General features: G+C 41.1%; 2 protein-coding genes across 3 annotated transcripts; one reads left to right on the top strand and one right to left on the bottom strand.

Moving 5' to 3' along the window:
• Window positions 1-1817: 1817 nt before the first annotated feature.
• Window positions 1818-4902, top strand: si:dkey-183n20.15 (RING-HC_RNF170 domain-containing protein). The gene is made up of 5 exons (XM_063467700.1): window positions 1818-1838; window positions 2349-2457; window positions 3728-3801; window positions 3888-3998; window positions 4564-4902. The coding sequence occupies exons 1-5, from the start codon at window positions 1818-1820 to the stop codon at window positions 4900-4902; spliced, it is 654 nt and encodes a 217-aa protein (XP_063323770.1).
• A 605-nt stretch (window positions 4903-5507) lies between these two features.
• Window positions 5508-20997, bottom strand: pfas (phosphoribosylformylglycinamidine synthase). Of its 2 annotated transcripts, XM_063467440.1 has the most exons (28): window positions 20841-20997; window positions 18899-19021; window positions 18597-18732; window positions 17585-17690; window positions 17280-17478; window positions 14702-14807; window positions 14465-14605; window positions 14255-14379; window positions 14039-14167; window positions 12920-13057; window positions 12572-12700; window positions 12399-12472; window positions 12165-12321; window positions 11992-12053; window positions 11717-11878; window positions 11343-11579; window positions 11017-11247; window positions 10689-10869; window positions 10525-10608; window positions 10194-10349; window positions 9803-9922; window positions 9560-9705; window positions 9269-9476; window positions 8708-8787; window positions 8492-8606; window positions 8254-8403; window positions 7958-8098; window positions 5508-6114 (listed from the first exon to the last, which is right to left on the bottom strand). In XM_063467440.1, exons 2-28 carry the CDS (start codon window positions 19017-19019, stop codon window positions 5804-5806), a joined length of 3945 nt encoding a protein of 1314 aa, XP_063323510.1. In that variant the 5' UTR covers window positions 19020-19021; window positions 20841-20997; the 3' UTR covers window positions 5508-5803. The 2 variants fall into 2 exon arrangements, with proteins under 2 accessions (XP_063323510.1, XP_063323511.1); XM_063467441.1 differs by lacking the exons at window positions 17585-17690; window positions 18597-18732; window positions 18899-19021; window positions 20841-20997 and adding an exon at window positions 17073-17086 and having other exon boundaries at window positions 17280-17375.
• Between the last annotated feature and the right edge of the window lie 236 nt (window positions 20998-21233).

Raw genomic sequence — 21233 nt, 5'->3', positions numbered from 1 at the left:
AACAAATTAAAAATCCTGCACAGCCAATTTTCTTAGGCAGAGCTTTAAGATAAATACTGTTGGAATGATAATCCCTAGGACACGTTTTATTGGCTATACAAGTATTTTCTGTAATCTGCACTGTTCCCAGAGAGCCACTAAAACCCTGGCAGCATGTCAGCTACTCTCTGCGAGTAAATCATTTCCCATGAAGGCAATAAATTTCTCAAGTTACCCATTTATTTTATGCCTCACATGAGGTTGTGTCTAGTTGATATGAAATCTTCTCTGTGTCACATGCTTTCCCAAGCCACACCATGGAAAATTACAAACAAATCTTAAAGAGCACCTATTATAAGGGGATTGTTACATCACTCACCAAGCAACCTAATGATCACAAATCAAAGCTAAAATTTGACACACTCATAAAATAGTACGTGCTTGAACTGACTCTGGACTTTACCCATTAAACTCTCTTTGGATGAGGACCTCATTTATCTCCTGATTTCTGCCACTCAGACCTTGACCCTATAGTGGCTATTTTTAGAGGATTTGATCCACATGAACTTCCCTTTTTTAGCTTCTAAGGTATGGTGAAGTGCCAGGGCAAATATTTGACAAGATATTTCTGCAATAGCTGCCTTGGAAAAGTACGTGATGGTTGTCACAACATTTGGCACTATCAGAGAGGTTGCTTTGCCACAAATATTTGCCACAATAAGTCAATGCTATGTTCATGTAGTACTCTGTTTTTAATGGTTTTACTATCCAGCGATTTGGAGATTTCTTGCTTTCAAATTGCAACTTGGATTTGGATCAAAGGATCAGTTGAAGTACCCTTAGTGTAGTAATATAAAAAAGCATTGCATGGACAAGGTTTTGGCTAAGTAAACTCTGGGTAAATTATTGGCAAGTTCAAATCTAACCTACTTAAACAAAGCGTAGGAGGAATCTTTTCTGGCTTTAATCTGGTCATGCGACCCAAACCGGTTACCTCTGGCCAGACTGAAGGGACAAATATGTTGATTTTTTTTCTCGTTTTTTTGTATTTATTTGAGACTAAAGGTTGACAGCTACCTATTTTAAAGGGAAGTAAGTGAGTTTTGTACAAAGCACCAATGTATTGATCTGACCACAAAGCTGTCCCCTTTAAGTAGAAAGACTCACAGGCCAGCTGATATTGGAAAATGTAGTTGATCATTAACAGGGAGCTTCAATTTATTTTGTTCAGTGATGCTGTTGGGCAGCACTTCACTTCCTTCTAGAAGACCGTGATTATCTATCTGCCTAACCTCTATACACCCGTGCTACAGATTTAAGTCCAGGTGAGTCTTTTTTCCAGTGTTTTCTGTAATAGAAATATTATTTTGTGCTTTACCAAATTGTTAGAGAAGGTTACCAGACCTAATGTTAAGGCCATTAGGCGATCTAAGCCATAAATTGATACTGAAGTTATTTGACAAATGAAATCTGTTATAAACCTGCAGCCTTCTTTGATTTGAGCATATTGTTATTAACAGTTTCATCTTTCCATCTGAAAAAATATTTTCACCTGTTAGTGCAGGCTAAGCTTTACAAACCATTTAAATTAGCAGTCCGAACGCTGAAGTCGGAGCATCAGTAGTCGTAATCCGCAAACAGAGAAGAGCTGAGCTTCTGTTCTCTTTATCTCACACATCAATAATTAAATCATTATTTAGATAAACTAGCATTACAGGTGTGTTTATCTATGTTGCTATGTCATGTCATGTTTCAGATCAGACTGAAGTTCCACTAAGTCAGGGTCGCCTGTAGGATAATCTACGTATTTGCTGTGCACACCTGATCAGTCAACATCAATGTATATGAGCTGCCTAAAGGTGAGTGGTTCACACAAACGCATACACTCACAGTAAAGCTCATGTCATGCAGGGGCTTATTATATTTCCTTGTTTTCAGTGGGGGTTACACTTCTGTTTGTCACTATCTCTGAAGCACTTGGGTGAATCTCATGCTTTAACTTAAAGACTTACATTAATTTGGATTTTTAAAACAGTTTCTCCTACACGGAAACTGGGAAAACATTATTTATAAGACACTTCCTGTGTTATAAAAAAGTAATTTATTGCTTTTATTGGGGGCACAGTCTGGTGGAGGAAGTTGATGTCACTGCTTGCATGACTCAAATCAAAAGTTTTCTGTTGTGTTTTGTTCTGTGTTTCACCGTTACATCAGTATAGGCTTTTCAAAGATTATTTCACTTGAAATCCATGAACACCAGGATTAGGAATAGAAAACGCTTATCAATTCTTCTATCATTGTCCTTTTCCTTCTTCCTACCTTTCACTTATCTCTTCTCTTCTATGTCTCCTCATCTCTCCTGTTTTTAGGAATCCATGCAGGCATGTCCGTCTTCGAACAGACGAGACTGGCACTGCCCAGTCTGCCTGCAGACGGCCAGATTCCCAGTCCAGACGAACTGCGGCCATTTGTTCTGCGGTACGAGATCCTGCACACATTTACACAAACTGACCAAAATCTTCTCAGACTCTAATTATTTTATGCACACACCCGTTCGGTCAATCATCTGTGATTAGGGCTCACACTTCATGTCTTAGTTTATGCGATTTATTCACTGATCATTGTAGAAGTAGTGTGCTGTAGCTGTTTCAGGCCCATCTGTTTGGCCCATCTGTTTGGCTTTTAATAATTAACTTTTGCCATGGTCCACCCATTACACTTGTAGATAGAGCAGCAAACGACCAAACACAGTAAGGTATGTGTTCACAGACAATGCGAGATGGAGATTTTATGCCAGCTACTAGGAAAGCAAAACCTCAACATCATTAACCCAAATTCATAATCTACACTTGGAGCATTAAGGAGAGTTGTGCTATGAGTTGACCTGAGAGGTGTATAATACATAGAATAAAAAAACAGAGCTCGTATCTGTATATTAGGCTAACCATGTAAAAATGTTCAGGTCTTTACAAATCTGCTTTTGAGAAGGGCTACAGGGTCATTCTACCTTAGATTTGCCTGAAAAAAAGAATCCAGGAGAAAGTTTGACTTCTCAATGGGGAATACATTTCAGGTTCTGTCATTTAGGGCTTTTTTTTAATCTAGAAAATAACTTGAGCTAGATCCTTCAGTTTTCTGGTGTAAATGTCTGGTAACATGGCACTATGAATATAGTGTCTCAAGAGTGGTTAGCATATAATGACTGTTATTGAAATCCCTGAAATATTATGTCCAATCTCTACCAGCAGATTTGGAGACCTAAAGACACCACATTTTTGCAGGTAGAGGACTGATATTTTGTTCACAGCTTCTCATATTCAAGGCACATAATGTTCTTTGAAGAATATCCAAAACTTGGGATGGTGATCTCTCATGTTTCCAATCTGAATTTTTGAAAATATCTCATATTTACATGTGGCAGCCAAAGATTGCTTAAGAATAACAACAAAAGCCAATTTATGCAGAGTTATGACCCTGAACCATGACTGTGCATAAATTTATTGCTTTAAAAAACCCCAAAAAACTAAACAGTAGAAGTGAGAACCTGAAATTCTGGATAATTCTGCAAAATCCTATTAGGAAGTGTTTCTCCTGGAATTTCTTCGGGCATATCTGAGATGGTCAATTAGATGTTCATATCTGTAACTTTTGAGTAACATTTATGGCATGAATGCACTCATCCAACCTTGATACTATCTGTTATAGATTAAATGACGAGTTAAATAAATAGTTGTGTTTGATTCTGCAGCTCGCTGTCTTATCACCTATTGGAGGCATGGGTCATGGTTAGATGCAATCAGTTGTCCTCTTTGCAGACAGAAGGTGCGGTATTCACGTAGTTCTTTTACTGTACATCATAAATGTGTTACGAGCGTGGACGTGAAATAAAAATGCTTGTAATCTTGCAGGTCAGTGTGCTCTGCCACCTGTTCAACGAGACCCGATCAGACCAGCAGTCAAAAGAAGTTCTCGATGAAATCACAGCCTACAACAAACGTTATTCTGGAGCTCCACGCAGGGTCAGTACTCTGTTAAAACATCAGTAACATCATTGTACTGCTACTCCCCAACAGCACACTCACCTATCAAAGAGCCAAGAGTACTTTTATTATTATTATTCTAAGATATCATAAGCCGTGGTATCTATCAGGGCATCTGAAAGGGAACAAAAGAATTCTTTCATTATTTCCTCGAAGAGTAAGAAAAGGGAATACCTCTTATGCAACCTAGAAGTTATTGTCCTGTTTAACCAACAGTGATAGACAAAGGAGGTATGAGCTCAACAGCTCACAATGACACACCTAGAAGCCATGTGACCTTCTTTGTGTGTGTTTTTTCCTTTGAAAGCATGTCCTGTAGTGTTCATGCTTAAGAACTGGAACTACTTTTGACTATAAATACATTTAGAATAATTTATTTCTTGCTTTTAAGAGAGACACAAGTATAATAAATGCAGCATCAGGAAATCAGCAGAATAGTGTCAAAGTGCTCATTCAAAAATCTTGTGGATCATTTTTGATTGCTCCAACTTGAAATGTTTGGTATCTGGTTGTCTGACTTCCTCCTGCATACTCACCCCTCCAGGTAACGGACTACCTCTGTGATACCCCCCTGCTTCTGCAGTTACTGGTTCGTGGCCTGGGCACCATGGGAGGACTCGTGTGGCTGTTTCTGTTCAGGGTTGCCCTGTGCTGCGTGGGGACCGTGATGTCCATCTCCTCCCCTCCTCTGGATGCCGTGTCTTCATCGAGTACCCTAGAAACAGACCCCTCTCTCTGTGGACTGCTAGGTCTCCTGGATGACCTGGTGGTGGTCATCCTGCTCCTTATCTGCGTTATCAATATCAACCAGCAAATAACACCAGAGAGAGGACAACCTGGAAATGCTACAACCTCACAGGGAGTGATGGGAGATTCACTTTAGAGAGCATGAGCAGCTGGAGCGTGGCAGTACAAGCGGTTAGACATGGACTTTTGAATTTCTTCCCTCTGGCTGGATTAGTGGTTAGAAGAATATTGACAACTGCACAGCATGCAACAGTCAAGGTGTTAGAGGTTGTCTGAGCCTCCCTAAATGTAGATTCAAATTCCAGGTGTTTTTGTGAACTGTTTACAGAGTTCATGCTAAAGTCAAACTAAAAATATGACGGTATGCAATTTGTAGGTTGAGATGTGGTTACAAATCCTTAACCCTTCTTGAGTCCTTAAGTGTTTGACTTTTTGTTTTCCCTTTAAAAAAAGAAATCTGTACCAGTGTCTATTAACGTGCATCTTTTATATTTTAATAATCTATATTATGTTTTTAGCTTGTGATTTCCCAGAGACACAGATAGGAGTCTTTTAGGTCCATTATATTAAAAAAAACCCACAAAAAAAACCAAACGTGTTGTTCCAGTAGGCTACAGAACATGTGTCACGTCAGTACTGTATTATTGACATCCATGTAAATACTTGACATTGTATAAATTTAAGTTTTTATGGTTTAAATAAACAATATTTATTGATTTATATAGCTGTTCTTTATCATGTCACACAACACCCCTTTTTTCCAGTATTAAATCATTTATTGTTAGCAAGTTCAGTAGTGGATGATTCAGCAGACCAACACTAATAACAGCAGACCTGCAGTTTTGTACAATATGCAGATTAAACCTATGGAATTCTTGTTTAATCCATAAGTCAATAAAGTATAACAGGCAGTAATAACGCATAAACACCAGCGTACCCCAGTAAGTAAAAAGCTGGGTAACAAAACGTAAACAGACATGGCAGTTTTAATTGACACCCTACTTTGACAGCACTAGAAACATGTTAATGGAGGAATATCACTCTTGGTTGCTGCACCAAGAAGCTGCATTCTTGAACATACGCAGCCAGGGTGAAGGTGTGAGAGAAGGTCTGAAGTCCCTCGGGGCCCAGGGCCACTGCCAGCTCAAGGTGCAGCGCTCCGGGTGGGGCATCATGGCCAGGTGTCTGCCATCCCTGGAGCAGAGTCCTGCGATACCCTGCGGTGAGCCGTTAGGGTTGAGAGGGTACTCTTCAGTGGGATGACCCTGGTCGTCAAGGTAACGGAGGGGGGCTAGTCCACCAGAAATAATCAGGTCCTGAGCCCGAGAGCTACGGAATTGCACAAGACCTACGGGAAAGAAAAAGGTTAGGGGAAAAATCAATACTAAACACAGGTGCTGATTACAGAGCATACTGACCTACTGCATACTGACTTGTTAGGCAACCAGATTAATCTTTGATGTTATGCAAGTTTAAAGAGGGGGGCTCATCATTTCTGTACATTTTGCTAGAAAAATGATAAATAGCTGACTGATTTATTGACGTGTGCAAAATTTTTATGGAAATATATAAAGCTAGAACATTTTGGCTATGACCACCTTTAGTACATACTTTTCTATATTCATAATTCCATACATTCTGACAAGCTCCCAACACCATGGCTGAAAAGCAGGGCCGAACCACGACAGAGCCTCCAACGTGTTTTACAGATGATGTCACAGATTTTCGGTCCAGTTCTTGTGTAATCTGATATACCTCAGCTTTTTCCCCCACTTCAATTTCCCTCCCTCAAAAATGACTTCTCGTCAGCCAACCTTCCACCGAGACTATTTCTGATGAGGGTTTAGTGAACAGCAGATAGATCAGCTGAAGAGAAACATGTCAGCTCTCAGGTCTTATGCCAGGTTTTTGCTTTTCTTTCTCCCCTGTTTCTTAAGGACATGAATGTCAGCTACTATCCATTTCCTGCAGATAGCTTTTAAGCCTGCCACATCGTCTTTTGTACTTATCCAGTTTCTGCAAAGTTTTTAGAGACAGTGCATCATGAGAAGATATGCCAAGTTTGCCAGCTAATAGTTCCTTGATGCAAAATACTATTTTATACCTGTTGAAAATTGAACAGTCGTAACATAGTTGCAAGCTGTTGTAAGAATAAATGCTACATATGGATCATTTTAGCCCCTTGATGTTTGGTAGGCAACATGATGATATCTGATCTGATAACATCCTGGGCCTAGGATGCCCTGTGGGCCAAGTGTGCTCATGTTTGGTTGATCAACTCCTGATCACATATAAAGAATTCATGTCCAAACATCCTGAGATTTCATGTATTATAGTAAAATTAATTAAATGATCTGTCATCATCTCTGAATATTTGAGCTTCATAGGATCCTCTAGTGCAGGGGTGGGGAACTCCAGGCCTCAAGGGCTGGTGTCCTGCAGGTTTTAAATATCACCCTGGGTCAACACATGTGAATCAAATAATTAGTTCATTACCAGGCCTCTGGAGAACTTCAAGACACGTTGAGGATGTAATTTAGCCATATAAATCAGCTGTGCTGGATCAAGGAGACCTGCTAAAACCTGCAGGACACTGGCCCTTGAGGCCTAGAGTTCCCCCCACCCCTACTCTAGTGTCTTCTAAGACAGCGGTCCCCAACCTTTTTTGCGCCACAGACCGGTTTATGTCCAACAATATTTTCACGGACTGGCCTTTAAGGTGTCGCGGATAAATACAACAAAATAAACCCAATACCGGTACCAAAAAAAAAAAAAGAAAATTTATTCATGACACAGAAGAAAAGACCCAGGGAAACCAAGTTAATGATAAAAACAATAAAAAATAATGATAAAAGATTTATGGTTTATTATTTATGGTTTTTAGGATAAAAACCCTGAAAACCATAAATTTCACACCTAAGTCTCAACTCTCACGACCCAGTACCAAACAACTCACAGACTGGCACCGGCCCGGGGGTTGGGGATCGCTGTTCTAAGACGCCATTTTCCAATAGAACAGAACTGGTTTGTGGGTACTGTTTTTACAGCTGGTGAGTTTAAGTTAAGCGTAAGTTACCACTGTGATTTAGTTCAGTAAGTTGTGACCCACTGTCATGATACTAAGCTCACTCGTTTAAACCTGACTACAAATCCTGCTTAGCAGTAGACCTCTCATGTTGATCTGACTTTACCTTCTCCATGTGCAACCCAGACTCCCAGCGCTGAGCCCTCCATGCCTCTCAGCCAGATGGATGGAGAGTCCTGTATCCCAACGCTGACAAAACGCGACTCAAACCTGCCTGACTTATTGTGACTCAGCACCACTTCAGATTCTGGTGAGAATAAAAAAGGCAAGAAAAAACATCAGGATTAAAAATTATTCTAAACAATTCTGTTTTAATTCACTACTAAGGTATTGTGTTGCTTTATTTCAATCATCACATTTTCAAGAAACATTTCAATGGCTTTCTTTGCAATGTCCTCTTACCCACTCCTTCCTCGCTCTCTCCCACCCAGCCCAGCAAGGCGAGCAGCTGACAGCCATTACATACGCCCAGACTCACTGTATCCTCACGTTGTCGGAAACGATCAAATTCAGCCTTGGCTTTGGGGTTGTAGGCAACAGTAGCTGCCCAACCTTTATGAAAAAGTAATATTGTTACGCAGGAAAAAAAGAATATGTACCTCACAGTGGTTTACGTCTGAGTGCATGCGAGTGCGATTACCTTTAGCTGATCCCAGGACGTCTGCATAGCTGAAACCACCAACAAAAACAACTGCTTTGAAAGGGTCCAGGGTTAGTGAGCCAGTGCACAGGTCCTGCATGGTGACATCCCAAACCTACACACACATTTACATTACAAAGTTCAATAATGAACACATGCAACACAGTTTAGATTTAGATGAGCAGATATCTGGTTCATAAGGCTGTTGTTAATGACCTCAAAGCCTGCCATGTACAGAGAGACAGACATCTCTCGATCTCCATTACTGCCCTCCTCTCTGACCACAGCAACACGTGCTAAAAGAGCAGAACAGTTTAAAAAGACAAAAAAAAAAATCACAGAGTATTAATAAATGATTATATCTGACTAAACCTGATGAATTTAAATGATTAAGAATTTAGTGGTGCTGTCCAACCACTAAATAAATATGGTTTCATTCCATTCAGCACACTGGGAAATGATATAAAGTGAAAATATATAAGATAAAACAGACTTATAAAGAAAAACAACAATGGATGACAATGCATTACCAGTTAGCGGCTAGCTGTTGCATCAGTTCAGTGTTGCTACTAGCAGTTTGAAACACTAGCGAACTGAATAAAATGTTTCAAAGGTTTGTTGTTCCTGGAGGACTTCCCCAGTGGGGATACACCCTCTGACAGCATGTACAACTGTTATGCTAAATTATAGTTTATAGACAAATAATCAAAGAGTGTTTGACTTCATAATAAAAACAACCATTAATTCCAATTCTGGAGTACAATAAGTCATTGATACCAGGTTGGCTGATGGTGGGCATTTCAGAGGGGTTAAAGGTCAGTTTAAAGTATGGCTGTGTCCTCTTTGATAGCCCCTCCTCCTCCTGTTTAATACACAGCTCATTGGCTTGGAGACGCTCCAGCTGGAAACTCGTGTCCTCCCACATTGCTCTGAGGTCAGGCAGCAGCTCTCTCAGCACCTCCTTTCCATCTACACGGACCCTGATCTGGAAGACAGGTGAGATGAAAGACAGCGGTCATCCCTTACAAAGACACAAGACCCGAGTCCGTGCTAGGTTTAACATCTCACCATGGCTTCTGGTCCAAAGCCACATGTTCTGCCGATATGAAGGCACTGGGCGCCTGCATCGCTGTATCTTTGACACACAGTTTCTAAATCTGACTGAGAAACCTCCAGAACCAAACCCAGCTCCTCGCTGAACAACAGCTCCATGACTACAGGTGGCAAAAGATTGTAAAGACACAGTTATTTTGCATTATGTATGTGTAATTAACTGGTAAGGAAAGGGAAATAACACATTCAGTCTCTAACCTCCAGCTCCTTGTGAAGTCAATTCAACATCAATCCCACGGTTTCCTGCAAACGCCATCTCTAGCAAGCAGGTAAGAAGGCCTCCGTCACTGATGTCATGACCTGCACTCAGCAGGCGATCTGAAAGGACACAAAATAGATTACATGTTGTTGTTCTTATTTTTTAGGAGCTTTCCAAGCCACTAGGTGGCTCTCTCGTCACAGTGCAGAGCTGTGGCTGTGCAGGAAGAATTTAATGGAATATTTAAACAAAACTGAAAGGGGGAGGAAAAAAAAAAAAAGGAAAAAAAAAAAAAAAAAAAACACTGAAGAAAACTTTGCTCCCAGTATAATTCAATGCCAACTTTTTCCCTTTCTGTGGCAGGGAGATGTTTTCCCTGTGCAAACTGACCGTGTATGAGTTTCTGAGTGGTGTTGAAACAGGCTGTCAATACTTCTGGCTGGTCCAGGTCAGGAGAGCAGTCTCCCAGCTGGCTGTAGCACTGAGCTAGGGCAGAGCCTCCTAGTCGATGATGGCCTGGACTGAGAGGAACCCACAACAACACGCCTGCAGACAGAGGACAAAAAGTCAGAGGCAGGCTGTCTGTTACTGAGAGTACGATGTGCGTAGCGTGAGTTAGAGAAGCATGAAAATAGAAATAAAAAACTCTAAATAAGGAAAATTAACTTATTTTTTATGCCATTAAAACACTGACAGATTTGAGTCTTGGTGTGCGTTATACCTTTGCCATCTGGATCCTCGAGATCAGGCGTCACAGTAGCAGTGATGTCAGGGCAAACAGCATATGCTGAAATAACAAGAGCACCTGAAAAAAGAAGCAGAGCGAAAGCTAAGTTTAGACAGTTCTCACACACACGCACACACACGCACACACACACACAGTACCTGGAGCTTTGACCGTCTCTTTTCCAACTCTAGCAGCCATGCTCAGAGAGTCCTTGCCTCCATCGATGGCCACTCCCAGCTGACCCATGACTGCACACATGGCTTGGCAGGCTTCCCACAGGCATGCCCCCTCTCCAGGCAGCTTAGCAGCCCACATCCAGTTACCACTGCACTTCACATCCTGACAAGATTTAAAAAAAAATAATAATAATAATAATAATAAAATTCTAATAATTACATCATGTTGGGATTAAAAATACACCTTTTTACATTTTTGCATATCTGCGATATATTAATTAAGCTTGTTTGTGTCTGCATATTTAATCACCTTTAGTTCTGTTACCCTTGCAAACACCAGATTGGTCAGAGCCTCACCCACAGCCATGCGAGCCCCTGCTGCAGGACACACCAGCCCTTTAATTGGCTGCTCCCCAATGGCTGTTGCTGCTCCCCCTAGGCTGAAAGGTGATAAAGCAACAACAGCCACATCGGCCAATGGGGTGTGAAGAGGGCCGACACACTGTTGCTGGGCAACCAACCCAGTCACAGACCGGTCCACCTGATGGAGGGAGAGAGAGACAACAGAGAGAATCAGTGTCTGCACAAGTTATTTCTAAAAACAAGAGACTGTAAGACGGGTATATATACACACACCTTGTTGGTCAGGTAGCGTTTGGACGCCACAGCAGGCAAACGTAAAACTCTGTGCAGAGCATCTTTGACAGTCAGCCCAGCAGGAAGACTCAGTGTTTGATGATTCAGGGCCAGTGACTCCATCTTAAACTCCTTCTGCGGCATCTTTCCCAGAACCCACTCCAGCTGCAAGTTCACAGGACAACGCCCGCTGTCTGCCTCATCGCCACTTCCTCCCTCGTCATGGACCAGCACAATCTGAGTGAGAAATCAGTAATTCACTGAGCATGGATCTTACTCAGTGAGGCACTTGTGGCATTATGACCTAGCCAACAAGGTGAAGTGACCGGTATGATAGATGTGCATTTATCGACTCGAGCCAGTCTAAAACGTGCCTTGCCATCTCCTGTGATGTTTCCCACAAAGTCAGCAGGACACTTCTCCCTTTGACACACCCTCTCCAGGAAGGACCGGTCTGATGGCTGCAGCAGGAGGGCATTGCTCTCCTGATACTCAGCTCCCCAAAGCTCCAGCACACTCAGTGTGGGGTCACCTTTCTACAACACAAAGCATAAAAAAAATCCAGACATTTATCTTGTTGGATTTAAAAGAAAATACAAGAAATGTGTTTAAAAACACAAACAGAAAGCTGTGTTCATGTGGTGATTACCTTGAATCTACTGCAGTATATCACAGCTCCTGCTGGCTCACTGAGCTCCTTGAGCACATTACCTAAAAAAAAAAAAAAAAAAAAAAAAAAAAAAGAGAGTATAGGTTCAATACCTTGGTTTTTCTCTCATTTCAGCTTTATAGAACCTCTTAAAGAAGCCACATTTTCCTCACCATTTCCTCCTGCCCCCTGATCATGTATACTGCAGATTGGATTTCCGCCACTTCTTTCCAGGCATGCCCTGAGAGCACGGTTCATCTTTTGCTCCATCTCAGCATCTCCCCTCTGGACAGCACCCAGATCCCTGTCACTGGAGTTGTCCCCCTGGACCTGCAAGTTTACATGTACTTAAATACTGAAAAACATTCACGTCACGTGAGGTCGTTGATCAACTGTAGTGTCCATACTTGAACAGAAGAGGCTGCTCCTCCTCCTACACCGATCCTGTACGCCGGCCCTCCGATCTTCACCACCTCCATTCCTGATGGACAGCAGAGCAGCAGAGAGTCTCTGATCAATGTGTGCAAATATAGCCTCTGAATTGATTAATGTCATTTCACACAGTGTGTTAAAGCATCACCAGGCTCTGGCACTTCTTTCTTCACATGTATATCTTCGATAGAACCGAGACCACCACTGAACATGATCGGCTTAATCCACTCCCGTCGCTCCCCATTAGCCAGCCGCATGCCGAAGGAACGAGCAAAGCCTAAAGGAGGGTTAGATGTTAAAGCAGTGCCGAAATAATTCAATAGTCATTCATAAATTTGTACATTTACGTTAGAAAACAGGTTACAGATTTAAAGATGCAATGTTTTTGGGAAGCAGTCTGAGGAAAAGAGAAAATGAATTTTCTGCAACAACAGAGATAATATTGGATTTGTGTTCTTGTTTAAACGTATATGTTTAGTATGTACTGTCTTCCTACCTGAGAGGACAGGTTCTCCAAACTTGTTGCCGTAGTCCGATGCTCCATCGCTGGCCTCAATGGCCACCTGCAGAGGAGGGGCAAAGGTGGAGGGATACTCCCATCCCTCTCCTTTACACTCCCATGGGAGATCATATCCTACAGAGGGAAAGACATGTTGACTCAAGGTCAGTTTCTGTGCAGCACAGTCCAACCATGCTTTCTGATACCTTATTAACAAAAATGCATCTATTTTATGTTTGGCATGTTGTGCCTCAGGTTTTCATTATTAGACCATTATCCATTTTCTGTATAGATGCCATGTGTGTGGCAAATCATTCACGACTTTCAGATTCTTTTTCACTGTTATCCAGATGACATCTGGATGCGGTTAAATTCTTCAATTTTACCTTTAAAAAGAGAGAATTATTATACTTTAATGAAACCACTTTTTTACTTTCCTTAACTGGCAATTCACTGATCAACATCAAATTCTAACCAAAACCATTTTAGCATCCTCACATGGTGTCAAAATAACTCATGGATAAAAACTATATTTAGGTATTTAAAGCTTTTACTTTGCAGTGAAGACTTGTGATGTATTACAATAACTCTAATATGTGGATTTTAATTTGTTGTCCTGTAGGTTTTAAAGCAGCGGTTCCCAATCCCCGGGCCACAGACCGGTTCCGGTCCGTGAGTCGTTTGGTACCGGGCCGCAAGAGTTGAGGCTCGGGTGTGAAATTTATGATTTTCAGGGTTTTTAATCGTTAACTCTGTCTCCTTGGGTCTTTTCCCGTGTTGCAGTTGTGTGTCTTATTTTGAAAGAAATATTTACATGTTACCATAGCAACCAGAGAGCATTAAGGGGGAGAGAGGAGGACGTTACTCTCAAAGTTGTTGCCGCATTTCAGGAGGACGCTGCTAATAAAGTTACAGTGAATTCACGTTTATTATTATATTTACAAAACACCACAGTTTTTGTCTTAGTTGTATCATTTTATTTTGTTGTATTTATCTGCGACACCTTAAAGGCCGGTCCATGAAAATATTGTCTGACATTAAACAGGTCCGTGGCGCAAAAAAGGTTGGGGATGGTTGTTTTAAAGCTTGCCCTTAAATATTAGATGTGTCTTGGACCTGGTATGTGCAGGTTCCCGAAGCAATATCCCGCAGTGCCAGCAATGACGTGGCCTCCTCGTCCGGCACTCTGGACATCTCTGATACGACCACCAGTCCCTGTTGTTGCTCCGCTGAACGGTGATACACCTAAAATGTCCATCCAGCTCACGATTAATCTCAGGTAAAAACAGAAACTTGCATTTTAAATAAGTACAAAACTTTTTGCGCCCTAACCAGTCGGGAAGTTGTGCGTCTCTGCTGTGAAGATGACATGTCTTAGTGAGCGCCGAGTCTCATACGGGCTCGCTTGGGATGGGTCTTTTGGGTAAATGAACTCAAGCTCCATGCCTTTGATGCCACTGAACACACACAGAAAATTTACAGTGAGCCAAAATAGACAGACACACTCACAAGTGTGCTCGCCCCTGCTGTCGCCACTACTACCTGCTGTTGTCACAGAACTTGATGACGTTGTTCTGGTTGCTGTGCCGCTGCGTGTCCATTATGAGGCTGAAAAGAGTCTCCTTCTGCTCCTTCCCATCGATCACCATCCGCCCACGGAAGAACCAGTGACGACTGTGCTCACTGGGAAGGACAAAGAAAGCCTTGCAGCGTATAAATACCAAAAACACACAACACACAGAGCAGTCCCACCAATCTGTTCACTGCAGACGACCCCACCTATTGGACTGGGCCAGGTCAAAACATTCCACACTGGTGGGGTTCCTTTCAATCCTCTGGAACATCGATGTGTAGTAGTCCAGATCCCAGGAGTCAAAGGCCAAGCCTGCACCAACCACAAAAGTGCGTACATAAAGTTTCTCAATACTGAAAAAACAACCACATGGCATCACCCGATCATTTAAAGAGCACTGAGTAGTTTCCATCCATTTACTATCGATTCAAAATGTGCTCTTCTAAAAAGGTGCACAGCACTTTGGTCAGCATTTCTTCCCCTGAATTGTGCTCTATATATAAACTTGGAAAAATATCATTTAACCCTCGGGTGAAACAAAAATCAATCGACACACTCCCATGCATTCAAACATGCTTCAAAACACAAGAAAGCCGACAACTCTGAGATGGTTTTGGCTTGGTTAGTATTCCAAGGATCCACACTGCATAACAAACTTGTGTCCCATCTATTAAACACCAAAATACTGAGTGTAAAATTGATTTCATAAGGATTCAAAGCAGCTGTAGTCAGAACAAATTCCACATATACCTCTTTTTAATTATCTCCTCAATTCACCAGCCGAGCATGGGAGCGCCTACAAAGTATGTGCACTGAAATGATTCTCATTTCTTTGAGCTGCTTGCGAATGTTAATGAAGCTGAGCGAATAAGCAGAGCATGAACATAAGAACGCACGCCACGTTCTGTCGCTGTGGCTGGTGTCAGTCTGAAACCTGTTCACATCATTAGGAGGAAATAATCACTCAGCGTGCAGACACATGAAATGTTTTACAGTTCTGGGTCATTACACAGAAAATCGCCGTTACGCACAGATGACAGAACTGACTTGTTCGTATGGTTGCAAAAATTATTTTTACTGTGGGCCGTAACTGCAATCTTAATCATTTTGGTAAGTCAGAAATCATCACATATTTATTGAGCTTGTTTTTGCAGGAGATTTCCTTGAACTTTAAATATTATTTAAAGGAAAAATTAAGGAGTTTGAAGAGGACACAGGGTCGTCTGATCAACAATAGCAACTGGCTGTTTCTGTCAGCCTAAAGCTTTCACCGCAGTGTGACTGCAGCTCCAGGTCGGCGAATAGAAGATCATGTTACAACGGGCTCATAAACCCGAAGGAGAGACACCGAGTGAGATATACTGGAGCGCTTTAGCATTCAAAGCTAAAACAGGAATTTTAAAATTGACTCTAAAGTTAACAGAGAGTGAATAAAGATGCAAGACATCTCTTCTTGGAAACAGTTAAAAGATGTGCAGCTGCATTTTGGACAGACTGCAATGGATTTTAAAGATGGTTAGTTAAGAGCGGTAAATAGCAATAATTTAAGTAAGAAAATATAAAACCAAGAACGACTTAGAAATGACACACCTTAACTTAGCAGATCCTTAAATAAAATCAGTGTCACTAGGGAAACAAAAATGATTTTAAAGTGTGATTAACCGCTGCATCCAACTTTTTCTAGGAAAATAACTTAACTGCTTTTATTATCTATATTAGTAATGTCTCAAGCCACTTCTAATTTATTTGTATGTTAATGTTAATATAGTATACAAGGCAAAAATAGAGTGTGTACAGTTTTAAAACTCAGTATTTGGTATGAGCACCTTTGTTCTTCAACACAGCTTAGGCAATGAAAATCAAAGAACTTTGAGTGTTTTCTGCCTTTAGATGATGACAGGATGATCTCACAGTGTTCAGTGATGCTGAGGTCAGGGCTCTGGGAAGGCCATGACTGACAGTGTTTTCTGCTTTTACTCCATTTCAGATACCATTCACCTTTTTTTTTTTTTTTTTTTTTTGTCTGCCAATAATTCATTTGTTCTCCAGTTTACTCCAATTTTTTAAGGACAAACTACACACCATGCTGAGATACGCCAAATTTTTAGTTAATAGCTCTTTAAGAATATCCTCATGGGTACAAAAATACCATTTTATGCCTGTAAAACTGGGATTTTATGACATAGTGCCTGTAACTAAGCGCTTAAAGATAAAAATAAATAAATAATAAGTTGTAAGTTTTTTGCCATGTGTGGACTAAGCACTGGTGCAGTCCCTTGTTTTCTGTGTGTTACAAACCTTAACAAACTAACTAACTAACAAAGAAAATGGTCAGGTACAAGGACTAAAAACTTTTAGTCAACCAGAAACAAACAAAAAAAAAAATCTTGGCTTCAAATATCACTCAGATCAGTTTATTCAGTCCTTCAGTCGACCGAGCCTTTATCTCTTTAGGGTTTTCCATTAGACACACACATGCACGTGCAAGATAATCAGCAGCATCACTGCCGTCCTGTGACTTCAACCAGCTAAGTAATAATGTCATGCATCATGTGACATTATTAGCAGTGTACTCACAGACCACTGTAAGACTGAGAAGCAGCATAAAGGAAGAGCAGACAAAGAGAAGAGAGAGGCAGGTCACAGTTCATTAAATGCAATAAAAGACTGATTGAGGAAAGTAAAAGCAGAGATTAAAAGAAATAATGCTCCATTAATTAAGAGAGCCTCAGTAAGGAAACTCTATTAAATTGTAAAAAAAATAAAAAATGAATAAATTCTCACCCAGCTCATCGTTAGCGCTCTCCAAGGCTGCGCGACCCTTCCCCAGGATGTCCACGTCGAACAGCGCCTGAGGTTCTGTTTCCACAGTGAAGGAGGTGATGGGGTGTTGATAGATGCACTCCGTCATGCTGTCATACAGACACTCAATCAGCTTCTTTACATATCCACTGATTTCACTCACACTCTGCTCGGTCTTGGGCTGAAGAAGAGACAGACAGTTCACATTAGACCCAGAAAGTAAAGTCGCGAAACAAAGAAAATATATATGTGTAGATTTTTCTGTGTATGTGTGTGCGTGTTCACACCTTGATGAGAAACCTGCGCGACAGCTCAACTCGGGTGACATTAGTGAGACCGGCACTCTGGCAGATGGACACAGCGTTAGTGGACCAGGCAGTGGAGAAGTTCAACCTGAAAATATAACATAAGACTTTTTCTTAACGTAGACTTTCTCTCATATGAACGATTTAAAAAAATTATTTTAATTAAAACTGTACCATATGTTCCCCTATTTACTTTTAAGTCAGGCTCGCCTACAGTCTGTGCAGCACATTTAAAGATTTCCATATTACTTACCCTTGGTCACAGTGAACACCTACCTAACATTGTTCAGTACAGACAGTATTTATTTTATATGCTACAGGATGTCAAAAACGTCTTGGCCAGAACCCTCGCAGCCTGGCTTGTTTGCAGTTTACCAGTTTGACTTCTTTGTTTCCTGTATTTCATAACCATAAGTTCTCATTTCACCTACTGGAATCTTATTTATACAGTATGACATTATCTAAAGGCAGGAGAAAAAAAGAAAGGGGGGGGAGATGTAATCAAAGAATAGAGTACAAATAGAAATGCACAATATATCGCCAACTGCCAAGAAAACAAACAAACAGCACCTGGAACACAAACATTTGAAAATGCACAGGTACGGATTTGTATCTTTCGTCCAGCTCCACCTTCTTGTAGCTCGTAATCGCGACCTGCTGCCTGGGACTGCAATATCTGAACCATTTTAGTTAGATAGGTGCTGTGGATCTCAAAGAAGAACAAGGACTAGCAATCGCAGCTGCAATCCAAAAACAGTGGAGCTGGATGTCGGATCCTCGCTGGTAAAGCAGCTGATTGCTACCTAGCCAGGACCTCATCAAGTCAGGATTCACAGGGAAAGGTCAGGACTAGCTGCTTGGCAGTGACTGAACTTTTAAAATAAGAGCAGGGATTGCCTGGTAAAGCAACTGCAGATGGCATCTGTGTGTTTTGTGCTAAGCAAAAAGACTGTGAGATGCAAATGAATTATCTCTAAAAACCAGGCAGCAGTACCTGGGCCCGATCTCCACCAGTTTCTCCCCACTGCCCTCTGTGAGCTTTGGTTTCTCAGACAGCGGCTCTGCGTGCAGAGGATGACGAAACAACCAGAGTAGAACCCCCTTCTGCTCAGCGCTGAGACTCTCGCAGCCTGCAGGAGAAAAATCACAGCAGGACAAAACATTATATACGGATGTAAATGTGACATTTTAAGTGGTAGACTAGTAAAAAACCTTTAAGGTGAATTCGGTGACTTTAATCCTCATTCTATTCACATCCATAATAATTAGCATCTTAAAGGCCTGTTACACACTCACCTGTCAGTTCCACATTGTAGCACAGCTCAGTCGTGACTAACAGATGTGGGTAGAGCTTGGCTGCCCTTTGTAAGGCCTGACTTTTCAGAGCTTCATTACTGTAGAACCTCACGACAGCCATGACTGATGAAGAGATACACAAATCCAGTTTAAAGGCAGAGGGTAGTGCATTAGTCAAATCAATTGTAGAGGGTCAAAGAAGGTGAATTTTAGGGATCATTTGTCAATAGAATTGATTTAGCCTATTACTAACTGCATTTTCTGAAGTAACGAGTCATTAAATCAGAGTCCAAAGTATGAAATTGATGACCAATATTAAGTGTGCCGACCCTTGTCTCCAGATCGATTCAGGTCAAGACAAACCAATAATGAGATAGCAGGCCACTCGTAATACTGCAAAAAGCCTACAACCCATTCCAACACCTCCGCAAGACCTCAGAGAGGCTGTGAAAGCCATCTCTCAGTATATCAGAGTAATCTATGTTTAGATATGGCACTTTTCAAAAGCTTTAAGAGCTTTAAATATTTTGATTACAAGCCATTACACTGTAGCAGGATTGGGCTACACTTCATTCTGAACCCAAACAGGAAAAAGAACTGGAGTCCTGCAACATGCTATGGGCCACACAGCGCCCTGATTTCATCATCATGGAGTCAGCGATTTAATGAAGGGATAAAAGAAAGAGGAGGGAGGCTGAATCTGCACATTTTGTGCCAAGGACCTCGAAGGCACACAGAACAGAGAGGATGTTACAGGACAAATTCTCACTCCGACTTAGGCTTTTTCTTAAAGGTCTTTGGATTTTCAGCAAGATTACACAAACTACAGAGGTAAATTTCATGAAATTTGCTACAAAGGTGGAACAGGAGCTAAGAGGAAGAACGCTGGTACAGATCACTTTATTTTAAGAATTTACATTAGCAGAAAACACACTGAAATCTAATTTTCATTTACTGTACATTAAGTTCAAAACAAATAAAAACTATTAATACTGCACAATCTCAATTTATTTGTAGTTTCTAAAAGTTTTCAGTCCACTGTACGTTTGATTCAAAAGGAGAAAAATGTTGCAAATCGTCACAGAAAGCCAACGATATCAGCATGTTGAACATGCAACCCAGGGACCACAACAAAGTTTGAAAGTTGTATTCAAGTCATTAACTATTCCAACTTTTAATTACAAAAAAAGTTAATCCATTTTTGGTAAAACATCTTCCAAAATTCCAGATCCAGACACAAGTTGTTTGAATTATAAACATGTATAACACTTTTGCTAGGTTAGAAAACCAACATGTGAAGGTTTTCTTTGATCTGTACTCTAACTGTATTGACACATGTGCAGAGAATAAGTTTTTTTCCTCCACATAAGAAATTCTGGGCTCCCCTAAAGAAAAATGAGCAGTACCCTAGCACTCATTAAAAATATTCTAATTAAAAAACAATTCATGTCATCAGATTTTCAAGAGATAAGAGATGTTTGTCATTAACACTTACGATTTCATGGTTTCAAAAGTATTTATTCATTTCTTTATATATATTTGCTGTGGCTCAGGTGAACATTCTATTAAACTTCCTTAATTTTACACTTAATAAAAGCTACATTACAATAATAAATGCAGAACTACGTCCAATATAAAATCACACACACAATCCTGATCCTGATAAATGGCCCACTGATTGCATACTGCAGGTCACATACTGCACGGTCAGGAGTTTTCTGTTAGTGTTTAACACGCTACAAACTGCAACCCCCTTCAACATAAACACACGCACCTCTGTGTCAACTGACTGTAACACAACAACGACACATTATAAGGGATACAACTTCTTAATAAGTGACTCGTGTCTAAAAAGAGCTGGGGGAGTTTTCCATGTTTCCTGTGTGGAAGCTAAGCGGCTAAAAGGCAGCAGAGTTAGCAGAAAGCACATTAGCTAACTTACGTGCAGCAGCAGTTACGCTGTCTGGGCTCAAACCTGGTCTCTGCTGGAGTCCCGGAGTAACTTCTGCTCCTGCAGGACGGACTGAAAGCGGCTGGGTTAGCTGCGGTTTGCACACTGATTGACTGACTGACTGAATGGATGGAAGGATGGCTGGACCTCTGCACCCACGTGTGAGCCACTCAAACTGCAAGACGCATGCGCAAGTGGGTGCCGTAGCAAAGAGTGATTTACAGTATTTGCTCAGTGATGATCCCCAGTATTTAAACTGTGGTAAATTACTTTTTGGCTTATAATCTGTCAATTTTATCCCATATTTCAGCCATATTTCTTATGAATGATATCAACTAATTTTGAGCAACAGTGAACTTTCCTGTCACAAGTTAGAAGCTGGAA

Source organism: Pelmatolapia mariae, linkage group LG23 (assembly GCF_036321145.2).
Source record: "Pelmatolapia mariae isolate MD_Pm_ZW linkage group LG23, Pm_UMD_F_2, whole genome shotgun sequence".
NCBI lineage: Eukaryota > Metazoa > Chordata > Actinopteri > Cichliformes > Cichlidae > Pelmatolapia > Pelmatolapia mariae.
This window is presented reverse-complemented; position numbering and strand designations above follow the sequence as displayed.

Coding starts and splice junctions, on each gene's coding strand:
- pfas (XM_063467440.1), bottom strand. CDS start 19,019: ATGGCTGTCGTGAGGTTCTACAGTAATGAAGCTCTGAAAAGTCAGGCC. Junction 11,580..11,716: donor ACATCACAGGAGATGGCAAG/GCACGTTTTAGA, acceptor TTTCTCACTCAG/ATTGTGCTGGTCCATGACGA. Junction 9,477..9,559: donor GCTTTGGACCAGAAGCCATG/GTGAGATGTTAA, acceptor CCTGTCTTCCAG/ATCAGGGTCCGTGTAGATGG.
- si:dkey-183n20.15 (XM_063467700.1), top strand. CDS start 1,818: ATGTATATGAGCTGCCTAAAG. Junction 1,839..2,348: donor TGTATATGAGCTGCCTAAAG/GTGAGTGGTTCA, acceptor TCCTGTTTTTAG/GAATCCATGCAGGCATGTCC. Junction 3,999..4,563: donor ATTCTGGAGCTCCACGCAGG/GTCAGTACTCTG, acceptor TCACCCCTCCAG/GTAACGGACTACCTCTGTGA.